The sequence below is a fragment of the Abramis brama genome (genome assembly GCF_963993115.1).
Source record: "Abramis brama genome assembly, chromosome: 8".
Taxonomy (NCBI): domain Eukaryota; kingdom Metazoa; phylum Chordata; class Actinopteri; order Cypriniformes; family Leuciscidae; genus Abramis; species Abramis brama.
This window is the reverse complement of record NC_139970.1, coordinates 41,650,880-41,673,274: the sequence shown is the minus strand read 5'-3', so window position 1 is coordinate 41,673,274 and position 22,395 is coordinate 41,650,880. Positions and strand designations below refer to the sequence as shown.

The 22,395-nt window shown below is 37.3% G+C and overlaps 1 protein-coding gene across 3 annotated transcripts in view; it reads right to left on the bottom strand.

Moving 5' to 3' along the window:
- The window catches only part of rbms1b (RNA binding motif, single stranded interacting protein 1b), a 76,952-nt gene that overhangs the window by 38,477 nt on the left and 16,080 nt on the right, over positions 1-22,395 (bottom strand). For 2 of the 3 annotated variants that reach the window (XM_084121592.1, XM_084121593.1), the window contains exon 2: positions 10,724-10,905. In XM_084121592.1, the coding sequence (XP_083977718.1) occupies positions 10,724-10,905 (182 nt within the window). Of the gene's footprint in view, positions 1-10,723; positions 10,906-20,899; positions 21,413-22,395 lie in introns of those variants that run through there. The other variant, XM_084121594.1, reaches the window with a different exon arrangement.

The following is a 22,395-nucleotide window of genomic DNA, read 5'->3' as shown; positions in this document are numbered from 1 at the left end:
AAAATCATAAAGTTATTACTATATCATAGTATATTCATATTTTCATGCCTTATATACATTTAGCAGATTAGAGCTGGGCGACAATATAGTTTACACTTTGTGACGATATAAGCAATCAAGCATTTGAGATTTGCTACATAGTATATAATCGCCGTATGTGAGTATAGAGATAACGTTGGACACTTGTATAAACAACTTTATATAAAGAGCTGGGCGATAATATGGTTACATACTTAATGACTTTATTGAGGAAATAAAAACAATCCCATATATTCGTCTATATTTCTAGAACCGTTTTTTGCAAAATATGCATCTAAATACAAATATTGAAATAGTTTGAGAGCATAGAGAGACTATTTAATTCAGTGTGGATGAGTGGGGGCAATTGTGGCGCAATTTTCTGTTCTGATTCTCTGATTGGTGGAAATGTCGAAGCAGAATCATGAGTAATGTAGTTTTTTTTTTAAAAGCAGGAAATCCACCGTTAAACGCGATTATTTAAAAACAAATGTTAAAATAATGTGTGCTGATTGCTTCATCAAAAGCATATACGATCAATTAACAACCTTGTAGCTCAACATTAGATCTTGTCTTTAACGGTTTAAAAGGTATAGTTCAAAATCAATTCCCCAATGGAGAAAATGAATGGGATTTTTACTTGTGTCACACAAATATCAAATAAAATAACATTTAAAGCAAGTGATGCCAATGTTTAAAACGCTTCTTGTGCATGTATGATCCCTCTAAATGCTGCCTACGTAGGCAGCTCACTAGGTTTTGGCACAGAGCGAACGCGTTATGAAAAGTTGATAAATGTCATTCATTAATCGCGTGTCCAGAGAGACAGCACAACAGCGTTTATGGGCCTTTTTATGAGCTTCATCGCCTGGTTTACCGGGAAACGACGAGGCCATCAGGAGGAAAAACCCGTCCTAATAGGCCGGCTCTCCATTAGCTTCCACTGAAAATCTATTGCAATTGAATTGCCGCGGCCAGACGGTGGAGGAGAGGCAGAGAGACGGATTGAATGACCGAGAGAACAATGTGACTGGTGTTTCACCTGCCATTTCAGCCCCAGTCTTGATCCCATTATAGCGCCTGACGGCAGCTCCAGTTACTCTCCACCAGAGGCGTATTGATCTCTATAGTCAGAGCTCAGGGCGATGTTTCATAACTCGGCTTAAGCAAACAACTGCTCTGTGAACGCAGTCTTCCTTTATTTGTTGAGATTATTGGTGACCATAAGAATATTGGTATGGTAAAAAACAGTATAGATTTACAATGCAAATACATGTAGGGTTCCCAGCGAATACTGGATGAGCATTTTTAAAAATGATTTCACAGAGACTGCATATGGAGCTAAAATAGTTTCAAAAGTAATGCATTTACGATATATAGATCCACACACACATGAGGATTTGCAAATGCAGTTTAACCAATCAATTCATACAGAAAGGTGCAAACATGCTTGTGTATTCATGTAGCCTGACTTCGTCATACTCATATTCTAGGCAGAATGTGAGTCTGATACTGCTCCATAGAGCTTTGATTATGAGGCGTGTCTTAACCGAACCAGGAAAAAAAAAACTCTGCACTCAATTGGATAGACCTACAACCAATCAGAGCAACACAGTAAGTTCTCTTTCATTCATGATTTGTTATTAATAACTTTAAACAGAATCATCAGCTGAAATCTGCGCGGATTATCAAAAATACTACACATTTATAGGACATAAAAGGGTCTCTGCGGCAAAAGTGAAACTAAAAGCACAGAAAAGCACCCATTTCAATAAAAGGATATGTCAAAGTTTATATAACAGGGTCGGGAACAGACCATACACTCGCACATCTGTATAAAAGTGAAGTCAAAGCATCTTGACCTCGTGGGTTTTTGTGAGAGGAGTTTGTCAAAGGCTGGAGAAATTATCTTTAAAAAAAGAATTAGGCTCTAATTAGGAATTAGAAAAAGTCCTTCCACAGCAGAGAAATTAATATTTTTTTTAATAAAAATCTATAGAAAAGTGAGACATTGTGGCTTGATTTCTTTTATTAATATTAATTTTTCATGACCAAAATAACATTATGCACAGTGAGGAGCCTACAGGTTACAAGCTTCACATATTAGAAAAATACAATAATAAAAAAACACATTTTTAATGGCTCGTCAAGGTTGTTTCAGATCAGCACCTGCAAGTGTCGCCCGTTGAGACGGGTGTCGGATTGTTTCGAAGCCTCGACGACACAATATGGCACATTTGCTTCAACTGTTTCACTGTTTCACGAAGCCTCGATCTGCCCACCACCAGTTCTCTGTTCGTCTTTTAAAATTAATGCGCTGTCGTTTTCTTTTATAACAGACGCGATAGCGGAATCTAAACATCTTAATTCTCCAGCTGCAGTCATCTTTGTTGAAAACCAATTCAACCCAAGCGCTATTTGATGCCGTGGTGATTACGTAACCGCAGATCATCTGTCCATCATCGATTAAAGCCCGCCCTGGCAATTTGATTGGGTCGGCCTTCTGGGAGCCGAGCATAATTACTCCTCAACGGATCGAGTCCAGACCGAACTTCCCGACCAAAAAATGTTGTGGGCGGGGTTCGGGCTGGCACCCAGGCTAGTATTCATGAATAAGTGTGCGTCTTATTTCGTAAAAGTAAATTTGATTGTATCATATGTCAATATGAATTTGTGAGTTATGAGTTTGTGAATTGCTGTTTGCAAATTTATAAACATTTTTGTTAACTTGTGGATGAGCTTATGGACTTTATTTAATCACGTTTTGTAAATACATACATTTTTAGACTATTCTCTCTCTCTCTCTCTCTCTCTCTCTCTCTCTCTCTCTCTCACTCACTCACTCACTCACTCACTCACTCACTCACTCACTCACTCACTCACTCACTCACTCACTCACTCACTCACTCACTCACTCACTCACTCACTCACTCACAACTAGCTGGTGTGGATTTTTTTCATAAAATCATAATCACGATTATTTTGGTCAGTATTGAAATCACGATTATGTAACACGATTATTTCACATGACTTTGGGAACGTGTTGCATTTATTAAACCTTTCAACATTTCTTTAAAAAAAAATAAAAAAAAAATAGAAATTTGAACATTTAATGTACTTTTTGAACTATTAAAACAAATAATATAACAGATATCGGCCAATGATCGGATTTCATGACGTTGCAGAAATGGAAACTCATGCCACTCATGGCACCTGGTTAAGTCAAAAACTCAGAGGAACAAGGAAGAAATAGCTTTTATTTAGTCACTTTCCGGGTCGGATGCAGTGCTAAGTGACCCGACATAAGAACGCACAACCCTTGAAGAATGTTTGAGGAATGTTCCCTCCCTTGGAGAACTGCAATGGTTTTGGTTCATTTCCAACTAGACAGCGTTTCCTTAAAGGGATATTTCACCGCTGGAAAGATGAATGTGTATTTAAATTGGGTCATTTATGTAGTAGAAATGTGAAATTATTTTAGAAGTTGGTGCCTTCTAGACTGAGAAAAGCCAGAAAATGTATTTTTGGCTCATGTGGATGAAAGACAACAACTCCCAGAATGCACTTGCTTCGCTGCACTACGAGGACACTCCCAAGCCACGCCTACCGGTTACAGAGGGCAGTATCGGAAGAAATGATACAGCTAGGCTACTAGTCGACTGGAAACTGAAAAGACGGCGTTTTATCGTGAGATCCCCCTATGGGCGGGTTGAAGACATGCGGAACGAGCTCCTCCTACTGGCTGGAGTCTCTCGCCTCTGGACAAAAAAGCCTCTGATGAGCTAAATGATGATTTTTGCGTCATCTGAGGTTTTTTTCCAGACACACAATACAGAAATCTCTCGTCTCAGGGGGACATGAGGGAGGGAAGCACGGTCACTCGAAAATACCACCGGGTTTCTACTGATACAAAGCTTAATGCTAATCGGTGAAGTATCCCTTTAAGGACAGGCTCTTTAATCTATTCTAGTCTGGATATATGCAAAGGTGAAAGGGTCCTGAAAGCAATACTCTGATTTGCATTCAAATGTGACTTACAGGCGCTTACGTTAAGTGTTTTTTTTGGGGGGGGTTTTGGAGAGTAAAATCCTCTCAGCAACAATTCGCAAGCACAGTTCTCATGCATTTCTTCTATCTTCAACATCATACAAAAGAGAATGAAACTGAAAAGTTATTTATTTTACACCATAGCATGCTTTTAAAAAATAAACAAACATCTATGTACTTAGGTTGTAGACTAGTATGGTAATGAAGATGATATCAGGATAAGATAAGATTCTCAGGATAATCAACACAAAGCAAACTGGACTGATTCCAGTAACAGATCATAATCACACTGTGTGTTTTACGGTGGCAATCTTTAGGCTGCCAAAGTATCTAAATTTAGCATATATTGCATGATGTGTAAAGAGATGCATTTTTGAATCTCAATTTCAGCATGAGGTGTTGAAACCAAAATCTACACCCACACCCACACACACAAACTACAATCAACTTAGCTGTGTAAGTCATTTCAACTTAAATGACATTAAAGTGACTTCAAAAAAGTTGAATCTCATAAAAAAAAAATATAAAAAAAAGGCTATATAAACTTATTTTGATGAGTTGAAGTAATGTAAAAACATATGTTGTCATGACTTATTGATCATGATGGACAACATTTTTATTCGACATTCATAAGCGTTAAAGATTTTAAATATATTTGGCTACAAACGAATAAATAAATAATCTTAATTGAATACAGTTTCAGAGCAAATATATCAATATCGAGATACTGAATAGCATCAAACGGCTGAAAAATATTGAGACAAATATAACTATATCGCAGCCCTAACAGAATCATATCGGCAGTCAAGAAAGCAGCCAAAGAAAAGACACTGATACCTCTGACCTCACATATTTCCCAGGGATGTGCCCTGGAAAAGGTTACATCAGAAAGGTCAAAGGACAAATCTCTTTAGCCATCAGGATGAGATTAAGCTAAATACAGTAAAGGGTTAGACGATCACACCACTGACCCTCCAGTGAAAAGCCCAACACTAATCCAGAGCCTCAATCACGCCCATAGATGAATGTGCTCTCTTTACACTGCAGAGGCTTTCTAATTAAAGACGGCGCTCCAATTCCTCTGAGGACAAACCTGTGAACATCACAGTTGAAAAGTTATTTGAGGTGATGCATATATAAAAAAGCTGATTTCTTAAAGAAACAAAGTGACATTGGACTCTGTACTAACCCTATAAAGTGTCTTGAGACGCTTGAGATGCAGGACCAGGACACATCAGGTACTAATTATTCCAAAGAACGACTACAATGTGATGTGAAGGAGTTTAGACTTCTTAGGGTAAAAAAGAGGTCCTTATACATGAACTTACTTAGTAAATTAAGCATAATTACAAGCAACTAACCCTAACCCTATTCCCAACCCTACCCTATAGTATATACATGTTGTTAACTGATATTACTCAGTATGTAAATGTATAATTACACTGTAACAAGTACACCGTAAAATACAGTGTAACCATAAATAAGGCCGAAACAGTGTGCACAAGTACATGAATGCATGTAAAAGGTAACTATTGCATAAAATATTAAAATAAGTTAAAAAAATACCTTAATAAATAAAAAATAATCTGATATATATCAATATTCACAACAATAGTTTTAGGTAGGAGAAAAAAAATCTAATAATTTTTATAATATTTTATATAATATTTTAATATTTATTTATTTTCCATGACTTTTTAGGCGTATATATATATATATATACACACACATACATACATATATACACATACATACATACATACATATATATATATATACATACTATAGATACATACTTTTTAGGCGTATATATATATATATATATATATATATATATATATATACACACACACATACATACATACATATGTTTCTTTTTGATACATACAATTAAAATTGCTGGCCAGTGCAAATATCTGGTCAAAAAAGGGGGAAAAAAAAGAAAAAAGGTTATATTGTTGAGTCCTGATTCTGTTCCTGAGTAATGAGATCTTCTAATTAGCAAACACAAAGGGCAATGTATTAGAAAGTCGATGTTTGTTGATGTGTGTGTGTGTGTGTGTGTGTGTGTGTGTGTGTGTGTGTGTGTATAGAGTGGGAGGAAGTTTGATGAAGGGCTCAGAGGAGGAAAATGAGACTTCAAAGTCACATCAGTGGTCTTTCATCCAGTCTCCATCCGAGATTCAGTAACAGGATCATTCTGTGCTCGGCTTCTGCTAGCGATGCACCAAAACAAACCTTGTGGTCCTTTGAAACTATACACCGCTAAAGATGTTGCGCTTGTTCTTGGGGTCTGAGCAAACAGTATACCTTTCTACACCCTTTACACTACGATCAGTGGACAGGACTGATTCACGTGTGACAGCTAAGAACAAACACGGAGTACTGCAACATTTCACAGCGGGATAAATAAATAAAATAAATCAAAAGGTCAGATATTCAACGTGCCGCATTAATAAAGAAGCCAAATGATGTGCTTCAAAACATTTTGAGTTCAAAACATATGAGTTTAAACCCTGAACTATGTTCTTTAATATGACTTTTGTAGCTTTAAGCATTCATTTTTTTCAACTCAAATGTTTCATAATGTGAAATAAATTTTACTGATAATGTGCAATATTTGCCACCTAGAATTAAGGGCATTTTTTCTTCTTGTGTAAGGGCATTAGCTTATTAAATGTGTCTATGTTTCTTTCTATGCCAAATACTTAAATTGAACCAATTACTTTAAGATTGTTACCAACAAAATGTTATTACCACCAACAATAGCCATCTATACACTGCAAAGTTGGCATTTTTGTCCCATTATCTTGAATTTGTTGGCCTTTTTGTTTGCATTTTTGCCCCAATCCCATGTCAATTTCTGGCCCAACTTCAAATCCAATCAAAACTCAAATGAAAATGAAAATAAAATGATTTAATTCAATTGTATATCCTTCAAAAAGTCTTCACAAACAAGGTTATTTAACGTATTTTTGCATCGAATGTTCAGCAAAAATGACTAGCTGATATATAATTGCTCATACCACTCACCCTAACTTAGACACACCGACAACACTGGATCGTTCTGTTCCTAAGTGTCCTTTCTCTCCGCAGCAATGCAGTATGGTCTATCTGTCAATCTTCTTAGCGCCTTCACTCACAGGAGTCCTCTGAGGACTGGTCCTGTGATTCTGCTCTAAAATCACATCAAATTATCCAATAGACTCAAAGCGACACAGCATATGCCTCATCTTTTATTGATGGCATTCATCCCAGACCTCTTAGAGGGGAAAGTCACCCTCCAGCCCTTGACACAGAGTGACCGAAATATGAGAGTTCATTGAGCCGCAGTGCCAGGCTGTGTGAGATTACAATACTAAGACCACAGAGCAGAGCCATGACTCTTTCTTTATCCAACACCGTTGAATAAATCATTAATCGACAGGCATCATTATGTGTTGCATAATTCCTCAGTTTATAAAAAAAAAAACCATTAAAACACAAGAAATAGAAATTCAAAAATACTAGATATGCACAAATATTCAAATTCTGGCCAATAAAAATGAGAGGATAATTATTTAAATTTTATGGCCAATAATTGTATAAAGTTATAAATAAATGTAAATAAAACACTGAAAATCAATTGTTTTAAATGCTACAAGTGAATCCATGAATCACAAATGTTAAATTTTTTAAGATTTGATAGAAATTACATTTAACAGTTTTATTAAATTATTACGTTTTTCAATTACTAAAACAACATTTTTCATGTACAGACCACAATGTTGTCAAAACGATCCCCGTTCAGACGGATCCACGAAAACGACTAAAAACGCTGCGTTATACTTCTCGGCCAGTAGTTGGCGATGTCACTTTGTAAAGAAACACTATATGCATATTAGACTGAACGTGAAATACGCATACGCATGACATCACCATTTTCACAAATTCACGTTTTTGTGGTTTGCACAGACGATAATTGTATCGTTTTCAGAAACTTAAGTGAACATTAGATGATTGCAAATGTGATCTACATGTAAAAACAGGCGAAATGAACCAATATACGTAGAATTTTTAAAACTATTCTTGAATATTAGCCGATAATCAATATGATTCTGATACATTGTGCATCCTTAGAAAATAATACACAGTTTCAAAAGAAGATATAAGACTTTATGCTAGTGTTAGCGAATCATTTACTTATCAATAATCAGTATTGTAAACATAGTCCCACTTCATAAAGATGATTTAATTGTCAAGTAATATACAGAAATCATTCACATAAGTGCTTTAATAACAAACACAAGCTCCACAATTCTGCTTTTACAATGGAAATGTTTAGGGGTGCACCGAAATTTCAGCCGCCGAAAATTTTCGGCCGAAATGGCATTATCGGTTTCGGGCCGAAATAAAAAAAAAAACAGCCGAAAACGTTTAACCGAAAATGAATGTCACCCGCCCTTCCCATCCGTGCGCAAGCGCTTAGGTTTCACTCACGGTCGAGCTGTTATCACGCGTCTGCCTATCAAAGATTAAGCATGTCAAAGGGCTGTCACTTACTGCACAATCGATCGGACCAACCAACACAAGTTTCAAAAACGAAAATAGGGAATCGATTTTAACGGCCTTCTCTCGGAGCGCGTCCAGCTCGTCACTACAGTATACGCTCGCAGCGAACGCGCGTCACACAGCAACTGCAGGTTCTGACACACACACACACACACACACACACACATAGCCTATTTCTGCATAATATAGTGCATAATATGTAGCCTTCAGTAATGCTTTTCATTGATGTTATGGCAGTCCACATTGCTGACTTGTGCGCCCTCTTTACGGTCGTCCTAATGCCTGTTTAGTTGTCCGTGGATTTGCCTATATTTGGCGTTGAAAACGGATCAACACCAAATATAGGCAATTTACTAACGATTCAATGAACACTTAGCCTATGTCTCAAAAATCTAACAGGATTTATTTTTCACAAAAGTGACAGCCCTATACGAGAGGACACCAAAGTTGCAATATGTAACATTTGTTCTGCAAAAATCTCCAAAATTGTGGATTTTTTGCACAACTTTTAAAAAACTATTTTATTTGACGGAACATAAAACTTGAAGAATAATATTATTTGGTATTATTATTTATATTTATTGTTAAAAATATTTTATGTTTTGTTATGTAACTGTTAATAAAATTTGATTATTATATTGTGATTTTTCATTTCAGATCCATTAAATTCAAGCAGTATATATACGTTTTTAAAAGAAGCCATTTTCGGCTTCAGTTTCGGTTTTCGGCCAAGAGCATCCTAAATTTTCGGTTTCGGTTTCGGCCCAGAATTTTCATTTCGGTGCATCACTAGAAATGTTGCTCCATAGGCTCTCACTGTAACCAAAAATTTTGCCTTTTTATTTAAAAAAAACACCCACAAAAATAAGTTAAAATAATTTTTTTGTGATAATCGACATCATGCCAAAGATGCTGCTGACTTGCATCGAGTGTGAAACAGTCCTCAGATCTCAGGCAAAACATTTCAGCTGTACGTCTCTCAATAATCTGCCTCGGACAATCTCTGATCAATAGACTGACCTCAGAGCCATTCGGCCACATTGAAGCACTTATCAAGCAATAACTGCACATTGTTTCAAAAAGAACTGGGAATGGACTACAAATATGACCCTGTAAAGCAGCGATTGGATTGTGTATTCAACGGCCACAGTAATCGATCTTCATTTGGAGAAGCTGCCGTCTCGCAGCGAAACTGGGCTTAATGAGACACATACGGATAAACTGGGGCGCTGGAGGCCACACTGTTCATCTTATCTTCTACTACAGCAAATAAAACACCTCTCAAAGCGGTTTCCTAAATCATTAAGTCTTTTGGCACTCTTAAGCGAGGGCTGTATGATAACAGTAGCTTAAAAATAATATCCTGATTTGGGTTGCACTTTAATCGTGATCACGATTTCTAGTTCTCTCGATTAATTAAGCATAATCAGGTGATATTTGACCACTGGTAAAGAGTTAAAAAAGTGTTAATTTATGAGGCAAGTATTACATGAAACTATATGAGGTAAAATAAACCATGCGAGTTGACGCTGATTTGTGCTTAAAGGGATAGTTCACCCAAAAATGAAAATTAGCCCATGATTTACTCATGATTTACCCTGAAGCCATCCTAGGTGTGTATGACACATTTGTTATATTAAAAAATGTCCTGGCTAATCCAAGCTTTATAATGGGAGTGAATGGCTGGTGAAATAGTCGTCTGGCGGAAGCTAGTTATTTTAGATTATAAAGTTATAAATATTGGTATTTTTCTTACAAAAACACATGGCTTCGCGTCAGAAGGCATTTATTAACCCCCCGGAGCAGTGTGGAGTACTTTTATAATGGATGGATGCACTTTTTTGGGCTTCAAATTTTCACCAGCCATTGACTCCCATTATAAAGCTTGGATTAGCTTGATGATTAATTTTGTCTGAAAGAAGAATGTCATGTACACCTTAGGATGGCTTGAGGGTGAGTAAAATAATTTTCATTTTTGGGTGAACTATCCCTTTAAGTGCAATCAATTTCTAAAATGACAATAATCGTGATTAATAATCCTTTAACCATTACAGTGCAGATATTTGTCTGCGTTTTCTCCAGAAATGAAAGTTCGGGTGGTACTCACGGCTGACAGAGCTTGACCAGGTCGTGGTCAGTGGTGTTTGGCGGTAACCCACGAATGTAGAGGTTAGTTTTACTGAGCTGCTCCCAGCCGGCCGTGCTGCTGCTGCTGCTGCTGTGATTGGTGCTGCTGTTGGTCCCGGGACTGGGCGGAGCCATCGGATGGGAGGCGGGGCCAACGGGGGGCTGGTGGGGGGGACATAAAACAAAGCTAAAGTCAGAGTGGAACAAGGTCACAGAAAGAAAGCAGGGAAGCGAAAAGTAAACGGTGAGAAATAAATAGCCTAGGCAGGAGAAGTACTGTATATTGTATATAAAGCACTGTATATAAAGTATACTGTATACTGTATATAAAGCACAACAACTAATCCAGCAAACGTATGAGCATCACTGAACTTACTTAAGCTGGACTGTGACGCTATTTTCTTCTAGAAACAAACTTTGTTGCATTATTTTCACTGTAAAGCTGCTTTGAAACAATCTGTATTGTAAAAGGTGCTATAGAAATAAAGCTTGACTACTGACTAGCATTTCCCCAAATTTTTAACAGAATTAAACGCAAAACAATGCAAAACTGCTGAGATGTGTAATTATTTGATGTTAAAATGCTTCCTCTGCTTTCCTTTTTTGAGAAACGATTCCAGAAACACGATTTCACTCCCAATGAGTCCAACTGATAAACCAGGCACACATTTACGTTTGTTAGTGAATTGTTGAGACTTTGGGACACACCTTGTGAAGTAAACCGAGACGTCTGGTCACCCTATTATAAGTTATGAGATGAACAAGACTGTCAAAGAGCCGCCCAAACCTTCGTCACACTCATTATAAAGACTGAGGAGGAAGTTAAACAACCTGTAATTTTGGTTTGCTTATGCAGTGTTTTACATGAATACACCCTCCTTAAATGAAAATAATTTCATTATTTAGTCACCCTCATGTCGTTTCAAACCTGTATGCGGATATTTTAATGCTATTGAAACTTTTAAACAAAATATTAGTCTATTTTGATTTTGAAGTGTTGTACTCTCAGCTACTTTGAACACATTTTTACCATGTTTATATCCATTATGTGGTTTTCTTAATGCAATCTTAGTTTTGAAATGTAAAAATGTTTCCAGTCTAGGCCTGTTAACATTTGTAGAGATGCATTTGGCCGGGAAAAAAGAAAATAATTTTAAGGCCGACATCATTGATAAGATATTTTTCTTACAAAAATGCATCGTTTCGCTTCAGAAGTTATAAATATGGATATTTTTATTACAAAAAGGCCTTTATTAACCCCCTGGAGTCGTATGGATTACTTTTATGATGTATTGATGTGCTTTTTTGGGCTTCGAAAACTATTCATTACTATTCATTGTGTTTGGCTGAAAGATGAAAGTCACATACACCTAGGATGGCTTGAGGGTGAGTAAATTATGGCATAATTCAAATTTTTGGGTGAACAACTAACCCTTTAATTTCAGTAAATCATTAATTTTTTCATTCATTCGTTTCAGTAATCACTATTAATTAATGCTGTCCAAAAGAGAAGGTACTAGCTTGCTTTTACAGCCTTAACAAAGAGTAACTCCAAGTCTAATCTCCAAGAGCAAACATAAAACACAAGCTGCAACAAATGCAAAACAGGAAAGCAATGTCGTAGCTCTGATAAAACGGGACCTAAAGGAAGCGTGTTTACAGAGATGTTGGGAATTTTTTTGGGGAAAAATTTCGGCAACAGTGCATGGGTGCAAATCTTTGTTAAGTTAAGATGGCTCATGCTCACATTTCGTAAAGATTGCAAAAACATGTAAAATATAAAACATGTCTGCTTCTGATTCACCAATAGAATAAGTCTGGTTTTGCATATGCTTTTCAAATATGCAGGAGATGCATCAATGCATTGATTTCTCCCTCCAACTCACTAGTAGTGTACAGGATCTCTGAATCTCCTCAGCTCAAATGCTACACTGCTCATGTTCGTCAGTACTAGGATGAGTATCTGGCAGCGCTGTGATCCATATCTGCAGTGCAGTCTCCTCTACTTCAGAAAGCAGTTGTCAGCATAAAGTGGGTCCACAGGGGCCGGAAGCTCTGACCTAGGAGCAAAGCTGTCGAAGAGGACGCTTTGAGAATCTAAAGGAAGTGAATGCGGCACAAGAGGCCGAAGGGCGAGTGCTGAACGTTTCTATGTGCTGAAGCCTTTTGTAAGAGCTTGATATGTGCAGATGTACGACAGACCCAAAAGCACTTCGTTTTATCTCTGATATTCAGTGCAGGTGAATCATGCTCGTTTCATTGAACGTCTACAACAATTTCAAGAGGATCACAAGGAATTATTTATTTCTACAGTAAAATATCTGTCATATTTGCATGCATGAAATGCATGGGTTGCCTAGTAATTGGTGGATAAATTTGCAATATTCAAAATGTCCGCCCCGCTACCTCATTTAAGCAAGTGACTTAAATTTTGACAATAAATTCCCACTCCTCATGCCGAGCGAGAACCAAACAGCACCTTAATGAGGGACTAATATGAAGGTTGGCTTTTACTCACAACACTTTCCTGAAGGTATAATCCCCGGGAAAAGCACTTGAGTCTTTCTCTGCAGTCCTGAGAAACATGTAAACGCAATTATAGGTTTTAATAAAGTTAGTGCAAAAAAGTTGCAAAAGACTTGATTTAGTGAAATAAAGTCATACCATTGGAAATGGCTTTTATATGCAAAATTTAAATATAGATTTAAATATAATATCTATCAAGCCAAAGACTGATATTAAGTGACTTGACTTTTTAATATTTAGCACAATCTAAAACAAAAAAGGAGAACACAAATAGTGCAACATATGTGTTTTTTTGGTTCTTACGGATGCAATAAAGATATTTTTGGTCATAATAGTGGTGAAAGTGTTGTGGTTTATCATGCATGATTTATTTTGTACACATGCTTCAGTAAAAGGGATGGAATATATGAACTAGGTAAAATAAAAATTCTACTAGACAAAATATCAGAAAGTTTGAAAGAATCTTTGTACAGTGAGAACTGTACCTTTGGATTGATTTCTCAAATATAAACGTAAATGTCACAAGGATCCATTTAAAAACTTCATAATCAGAACCCAAATGTGAGGCGCATTGAAAATCTTTGGGAATTTCTGAACGGGCTGCGGATCTGTTGAGGTCAATGCTTTGCTGGCTTCATTCTCCGCACTATAAAAGAGTTCTTGTGTGGTAAAGACATCACTTCCGTCCTGTTTTGTATGGACACAGATGTTCTGTGCTGTGGAGGTCTTCCTGCTCAAGTGCCCTCGCAGTTCAACTGTGATTATCCCGCTCGCTCTTTTGTGGAAGTAACAAGGAGGAGGAAGCGTTGGGAATCTCTGGTATGCAGCAGTGACACAGTTGACTGGATGAGTTTCAAGACTGGAGCGGAAAACTGTTCCCATTCTGCCTTTTACACAACTTCTGCTCCAGCATTAAACTAACAGAAAGTTCATTGTGAGAACACATTCCTTTTGTTTTACATGATAGTGCACATGATTTTATTTCACGTGTCACATGACCAAAAAACACCAATGAGGAACTAATCTAAAGGCTGGTTTTTAGTAGCCTAAACATTTTCCTGACGGTAAAATTACCAGAAAAAGTCATTAATCTTCCACTTCTGTCTTGTCTGCAGTCTAGAGACCCATTTGAACACACTAAGTGAAACGCAATGCTATGTCATTGTTACATGTAATTTCTGTAGTAATAACTATAAAAACATGCAATTAACCCTAAATCAAACCCTCATCCTAATCCTAACCCTATAGTGAGTACATGTAGTTAATTATTATTATTACTCAGTACTTAAATGTATAATTACACTGTAATACTGACACCTTAAAATAAAGGGTTACACTTTATTTTAAGGTGTCTTTGTTACACTGTAATTATACATTTAAGTACTGAGTGATATTAAGTAACTACATGTACTTACTATTGGGTTAGGATTAGGATGAGGGTTTGGTTTAGGGTTAGTTACATGTAATTATGCATAATTTATAGTTATTACTATAGTAACTACATGTAACATATGTAAACTGTAAAATAAAGTGTTACTAAATAAAGTGTAACCAAATTATGCAATAATATGTATTTGCATATGCAACAATCTTAGCATGAATTCTGAAGGTACCGTTCTGATTCAAAATAAAGCCTATGTTCCTGTTTCTGTGTTATGAAAATGTAATAAAAAAAGTTTATATGTAGAACACTGCAAGTTTCTGAAAACATGAACATGTACTGTAACATGACTTATTGGAGGAAAGTCATTCAAGAAGCCAGCTTTAAAAAATGATCTGCATTATGTTATTAATATGCAAATGAAATTTCACCAGAGAATTTAATTTGAGAGTAAAAGTTCAACTCTCATATAATAGCATACATTGTTTGTACTGGATATGAGGCATAGATGTCAAATACAGTTTTGGGAATAGTGCTACGGGCTTATTAGATGAATATTACTTTATACTATGCTGTCACTGAGCACTTCTGTTTACTTCTATTAGTATTATTTCCACTTTGACTCACATTTAACGAAACAATTCAACCAAAAAAGACCTTACCTCCGAGCCACTTGGACCATGTATTATTTTCCTTCTTCCATGATAAAAGTAGTCTATATGATTTATGCACTATATTTTGATAGCATTTTGCAAAAACTAGACTGAAATTTAAGTCAAGCACTGAGGAAACTCTCAAAACAGAGCAAAGTCATACGTATGAACCACTTTTATGGTGAATTTTGGAATTTTTATCACTTTTTTGGAGTGTGACTATATAAAAAACACTGTACTTTTTCATGATTTTGGAAAACACAAATTCAGATGGACATGAGAACGAGTAAAATAATTTTGGGTGAACTGTCCCTTTAAAGGTGCAGTGAGCGATTCCTGGTAAACGCTGTTGATATTTGAAGTCACCAAAACAAACATGCCCCTACCAAAAAGGATCACATCCCTATCCTGATGCCTCCACCCCCATATTCATACTCATATTCAACAATGGTGACATCAATAAGTAAAAGCAATTTGTGTTACTATGATAATTTCAGTTGAATGTCTAATTGATATTTAGCCCCTCTACTCCTTCCATGGCAAAGTCATCCCTTCTAGGGATGTTAACCGATGACCGTTTGACCGATGGTTGACCGTATCAACGTTAACCGATCAAAGTTGTCGGTAGTTGATCTCTAAATTAGGCTCTTATAGACAGTGGACTAAACGCTACTACAGTTAGCCATCTCATTCCAAGATCTTTTTGTGTGAAGTGAACAAATCCCTCACACTCTTATTTTTTTTCATAACTCGCCTGTTTGTACTTAATAAACCAATAAAAACATTTGGCGCGAGGTCACAGCGTTTGGGTTCGCGCGCTCACAAGGTTTGCGAAAAGTAAAGGCTACAGGCTAAAACACAGGTTAGAGCCAGGGCAGACGACGCGATGAAGCGTGCAAAGAAAAGTAGTGTGTGGGACCATTTCACCAAAAAGAATGACACAGATGTAAGTTGCAACTTGTAAGGGGGTCGCACACCGGCCGCGCCGCGCCACGTCTAGGACAACTCGAGGTATCGCACACCGTACGCGCACTTTTTCAGTTTATGGCCAGCAATATTGTTATGTTTAAGGACATTATGAAATTAAGATTATGTCTGTACTATGTTATGATTGTACTGTACAATTAAATACAATCGTTTCTTAGTCTGCAGTCTGAACACTTTACCTCAGAGCGTCTGTTAACTGAATGAATTGAAAATATCACCTGAAAATCCGATAACATCATCCATTTTCATTCAAGCAGCTGATTTCTGTAAATTAATGTAAAACTAAATGTATATTGCAGCACAGGGGGAAGTCAGTATACATTAACGACGATTTGAGACAAATAAATGTACATTTAATGTAAAACTATGTAAATGGTGCTCTGTGGCGCGGCAGGATTTTGAACAAGGTCTTGAGCCGAGCTGGGCGCCGCGGACAGACGCCGAAAGTGCCGCCGGTGTGTGTACTCTCATAGAGAATAATGTGTTCGAATTTAAAAGACGTGTGTGATACAGTGCTTAAATACAGTAGTAGCACATCATCTGTATCACCTGAAAACGCGACACCCGCATTGCGAAATTGCAGGCGCGGCTGTTATTTCAAATAGCATAGCATATTTTAAACTAATCGGTTAACCGGTTTCAACCGGCTAATGAGGCTCGGTGGTCGGTCAAGAAAATGTTTAGTTTTCGCCATCCCTAATCCCTTCCATCAAAAACAAACAAACATGGTTTTCAAGAACAGGTCCCTAATATATTACAAATGTGAGAAGATTAAAGGGTCATAGTGATCACTAAAAGGGGAACCGAAAGAAAAGCCATATATTAGGAGTGTTATCTCACTTTTCGGACACACGTTAGGAGCCGATGCTTGAAATGGGCGATGGAGGAGGTTTACACGTTCCAGGCTTATAACAATAATAATAATAATAATAATAATAATAATAATAATGCAAATAAAAAAACAAGCGAAGATGACACATGGGTGATTTCAAGCAAAAGACAGCATATCTTAAGTTATATAAAGCAACCTCTGCGTCCGTTTTTAGGCCTTCCCGCTCCTTAAGGTCTCTCCAGCACTTCTCCGATATTAACTAGGTCTTGCCTGATCGTAACCCTTCTTTTTAAAGTTATATTCCCCTGGCCTTTTCCTCTTTCGTATTTTCTGTAGTCGTTCTGCTAATGTCTGTCTTTTGCACTGAGCTCTCTCTCCTCCCATATCATGAGTGGACACGCCCCTTACTGCTGATTGGCTCACTCTCTCTCCTCCCCTATATGAGTGGACACGCCCCTTACTGCTGATTGGCTCTCTCTCTCTCCTCCCCTCTCATGAGTGGACACGCCCCTTACTGTTGATTGGCTCACTCTCTCTCCTCCCCTCTCATGAGTGGACGCGCCCCTTACTGCTGATTGGCTCACTCTCTCTCTCATCCCCTATCACGAGTGGACACGCCCCTTACTGCTGATTGGCTACATGTGTGTTTCGGTGCTCGGTCCGATCCACTTTTCAATGGCGTTTTTCAAAAATTGCTTCCTGCACCTTTAATTCCCCCACAAAGGCAGAGACAGCAGTGAAAATCCCCAAGATTGGCAGGTGCTGAAAAGCACAGATCTGAGCTCCATGAAATCCAGTAGTGCCGAACAAAATATCATTTCATTAAAGGTCTACACAACAAAGACAGCATTTAGGGGTCAGGATAGAGTCAATGTCCTATTGAAATGGCCTGGAAACCCTTTGGCCGCTCTTTATGCCATTGTCCAATGCAGCTGCGTATAGGCGAAACCACAAGACTGGATAAATAAGACAAGCTCAAGTTTAAAAAGAAGGCGGTGGATTATTAAAGGTCACTAAATCTGCCTTGATATGAATTCCTCCAACACTACCGATACTGAACATTTAACAGGGCAATTAAAGCTTCTCTTTCTAAAAGTGGCATGTTTTGACGTCTGAAATTAGGCAGCAAAGTCTCTTTGTGTTCAGGTGTTTTAGTCCAATTTAAATGCATGCTTTCACATATTTTCTGGCTTAAAGGCATAAGGAACGACAGCTTTACACAATCAACAAGCTAACCAATCCTATGCATTTTAATGCCTAATTAAGTCACACCAAAGTTCATTCTCAAGTTTAAATGAAGTTCAAGTTTTAAAGCATTTCTTACACAACAATACCAAAGTAAAAAGCACATCCGGTCACTCCATTTCTCCATTCAAGTCGTGCTTTTGGAGCTTAATGAAAATATAACAAGCTAAAGGAAGGCTTTATTTGTTTGTGTCAGTGAAAAAAAAAAGGGGTAGTTAAAATACTATCGAATATGACATTACAGAATATTGCTTTTGCTTTGTGTACGGCTGATTCTGAGAAGGCACTGCTTCTCCGGCCTTGGGAAATAAAATGCCCCTGGTTTTACTTCAGATGAAAATAAACTCGTCATCCTGTAAAGCACAATGACTTTATGCTATTAGTCAAGTGTTCTGAGAGGATACTCTGGAAAACAGCACAGTTAGTCACGTTGCCGGTCAAGCGGGAAGTCCTTGAAGCGTGCTAATCTCTTTAAATGCTCGCAGGATGAATAGTTTTAGCAGAATCACATCCTATTCATGCAAAAATAAAGTAGCTTTTATTTTCGAATTAAGAAACATACATCGGACAGCACCACAAACACGCGCTTTCCAAGAAAACAGGATTTCAGGACAGACCTCAAAAACAAAACAAGACCACTCATCTGATCTTTGCATTGGAGAAACAGGAAATGAGGCGCAAACAAGTGGACAAAGAACATCTTTGAGGGACGAGAAACCAGTGTTTCCCCTCGAAGGTCCTCCGGCCTGACTGAAACACACACATTCCCAGAGCGGAACGGGCTTTTCTTAGGAACTCAAAGCTTGTTTTGTATCTCGCATCTGTTTGACCATTCAGCTCTGCAGGGAGAGACTGGCTTCTTATCAGAGAACCGCAGACCTAGTCAGCCCATCATATCCGTGCTGGAAATACACTGACGACTTCCAGTAACCGGCCTCACCCTGCGAGAGATCCCGCTCGGCTGCTGAACGGGCCTATGAATATATGCATAATCCTCTTGAGCGCATACACCAAGCCCTTCCTCTTCCAAGCCTCCTTCCTCTTCTATCAAGAGGTCAATCTCTTCTGCTGATAAATCAAATTTCATCATTAGGAGACGCAATAAAAGCATGCGATTCGCAAGATAATGCAACTCCAAACAGCGGCACTATCTGATCCCAACACGATGCGCTGATGTGACAAGGTCACCTAAAGCAATCTACACCGACCGCAAAGAGTTACGGATCACATGAAACACATCTGACCCCGAAATCAGATTAAAAACAGTATTAAATTAAAGGCATTGTGATTTTATTTTATTTTCATGAGAAGTTGAGACATTTTTTTTGGCCAAAATTCTCATTACCGTAATGCAGACATTTGACTTTGACCAATTCCCATTATTCTTTAATTGTGAGGAATGTGATATGTTAATGTTTTGATGCATTACAGTAAAAAATAATAATAATAATCATTTAAATGAGTTACAACATATAATTGCATAAAATAGAAATAAATATAAATGTTCTCTCTCTCTCTCTCTCTCTCTCTATATATATATATATATAGTTTTTGGTTTAGCATTAAAGTAATGAGAATTTGAGAGGGAAATGTCATGAAAATTTGTCATATTCTTTATGCAAAAGCCAGAAATCCAGCTGAAATATGACTTTTATTTGCAGGTTTCACCCAAAAAGACTTTAAAACCGCACTTCAAAGAACATGTAACTATGAGGGCCACAATTAAAGTCAAATAAGATTTTTTTACCCATTTACAATTATGTGACGTCCTCACTTGGGCCAGAATTTGCAAAATATCATCCTCAACAACCGAGGGATTAATCCATTTCCACCAAAATGTTTTGAAATTTGTCATTTTCTTTATGCACAATCTCCAAATAAGGCTTAAATACGACTTGGACGTGTTGAAGATAGGTGGTGCGTGTGAAATGCATGGGATGAGATTAGAGAAGGCTTTAACGAACAGTGTCAATATGAGAACACAGAAGGTGCATTAATTCAGCACTGTGACTTTTGACCATTACAGGCCGGTAAAGTAGATTAACCACTGAAACCAAACACACACACACATCAGAGCGGGCAGGGCTGTGAATGTATATTCCCATCAGAGCAAAATGCAGTGACGTACATGAGACACGTAAAAACTTGTTCAAATAGAGGCCTATTTTTAAACTCGTGGGACGGGTTTGATTCTGGAAGGTGGGGGTGTTAAAATTGTGAATGAGCCGATGCAATAACACAATAAAATTAAAAGCTAACACAACAAAAACACACCCATCAGTGGCGAGCGTTTGATTGGAAGGGCACGAATGACAGCTATTCTTTATGGATTAGTTTCATGGAAGTGCTGCTTTTGGGCACTATCAGTCTTTCATCCGTCGAGTCCTGCCTGGATTAAAATGCATTTTGGTTATTGTTATTATTATCACTACAACAATAAAAGTGCAAAATGCACCGAAACAGTTTCCACAAACACATATACACTCCAAAGCCACACTTTGGGCCACAATTAAAGTGAAATAAGAGGTTTACCTGTTTACGATTATACGACGTCCTCACTGTGTGTCCAGAATTTGCAAAAATCATCCTCAACAGCCGAATATCCCCCTGACGGATGAATAAATGTCTACCAAATGCTTCTATCTCGTATGTTCTTGCCTATCCAGGAGGGTAAAGTTGTGTTTGTGGCTCTATAAACCATAGAGACCGAGCAGTGCTGTCATATAGTCTCACTTACAGACGTATATTTAAGACCGAATCGTCGCATAGGGGGAGAAATATTAAGTCTTGCGGAAGGAGAGACATATATCCCACGAACGCTCGGTGTAGTCGGCTTGCCCAGCCCGTCTGTTTCGCTCAGTTCATTGATCTGCGGTGACTTCTCCACAAAACTACACCTCCCACTATGGAAGAAACCACTGCGCTCTCTTTAAAGGGGGGGGAGATGTGCACACAAACAACGCTTACAAACCTCACAAACAGCCTCTGCACTCGGATAACAATGCAGATTGCATGTTAAGTGTGCATGCGTGCATTTACATGCACTGTGTACAGTGCACAACAACCCAGTTTCAGAGCGAGAGGATTTGACATTACATTCACCCCCCCTTTCTCTTGCTTTTCTCTTGGTTTCCTTTGGCTCACATACTTCACATTCCTGAGTGAGGCCATCAGGTTTTGTGGTTTTACAATTTCATATGTGCTATATGGACAGATTTAACGCTGTGTTTAAACATGAGAAGCCAAAACTGAGTTTGTATGACATAAAAATCAATGCCGATGAAATATAGATGGATATATATTCTAAAAAAAGGGGATTTTTTTTTTTGCTTTTCTGTGTTTTCTGACTCCAGGAAGAGCTACAACATGTAAGCCGACTCTCCTCGATGGGTGTAGGAGGAGTAAATCCCGCGGGAAACATGTTCAGGTCACACTTAACCTTTCAAAAAAGTAGGAAGAAATCAGAAATTATATTATTTTACATAAAGAAAATGAAGAATACTTTTAGGACCATTAATAAGATACTTTTTTGCATTGACAATTAAACACAGTTCCCCCTATCAATGTTTTACTTTTTGTAACTGATTTCATTGAATAATTTTGCATATAATAAAAACAAAATAAATTATAAAAATAATTGCATTAAATTACGCTTAATGTAATGTATAATAAATGAAAATGTATATATATATACAGTATATATATATATATATATATAAAACATATATTCAAAATATATATATACACATACACACACACACACACTATATATTAAATTATATATATATACAAATTACATTTAATTGTATAATATATATTAAAGGTGCTATTTAAATAAAACTCTATTATTTGAAATTGATTATTATTATTCTATTCTACCAGAAACAATACCAAACTTAATCCTATGAAAATATAATATGGGCTTGGGAATGAAATAAACAATCCATATGAAAAAATAAGAATTCTGAATATGACTTTAACATTTCTCCAATCCACTGGTTCACATCTAATCTAAATCTGCCTAAAAA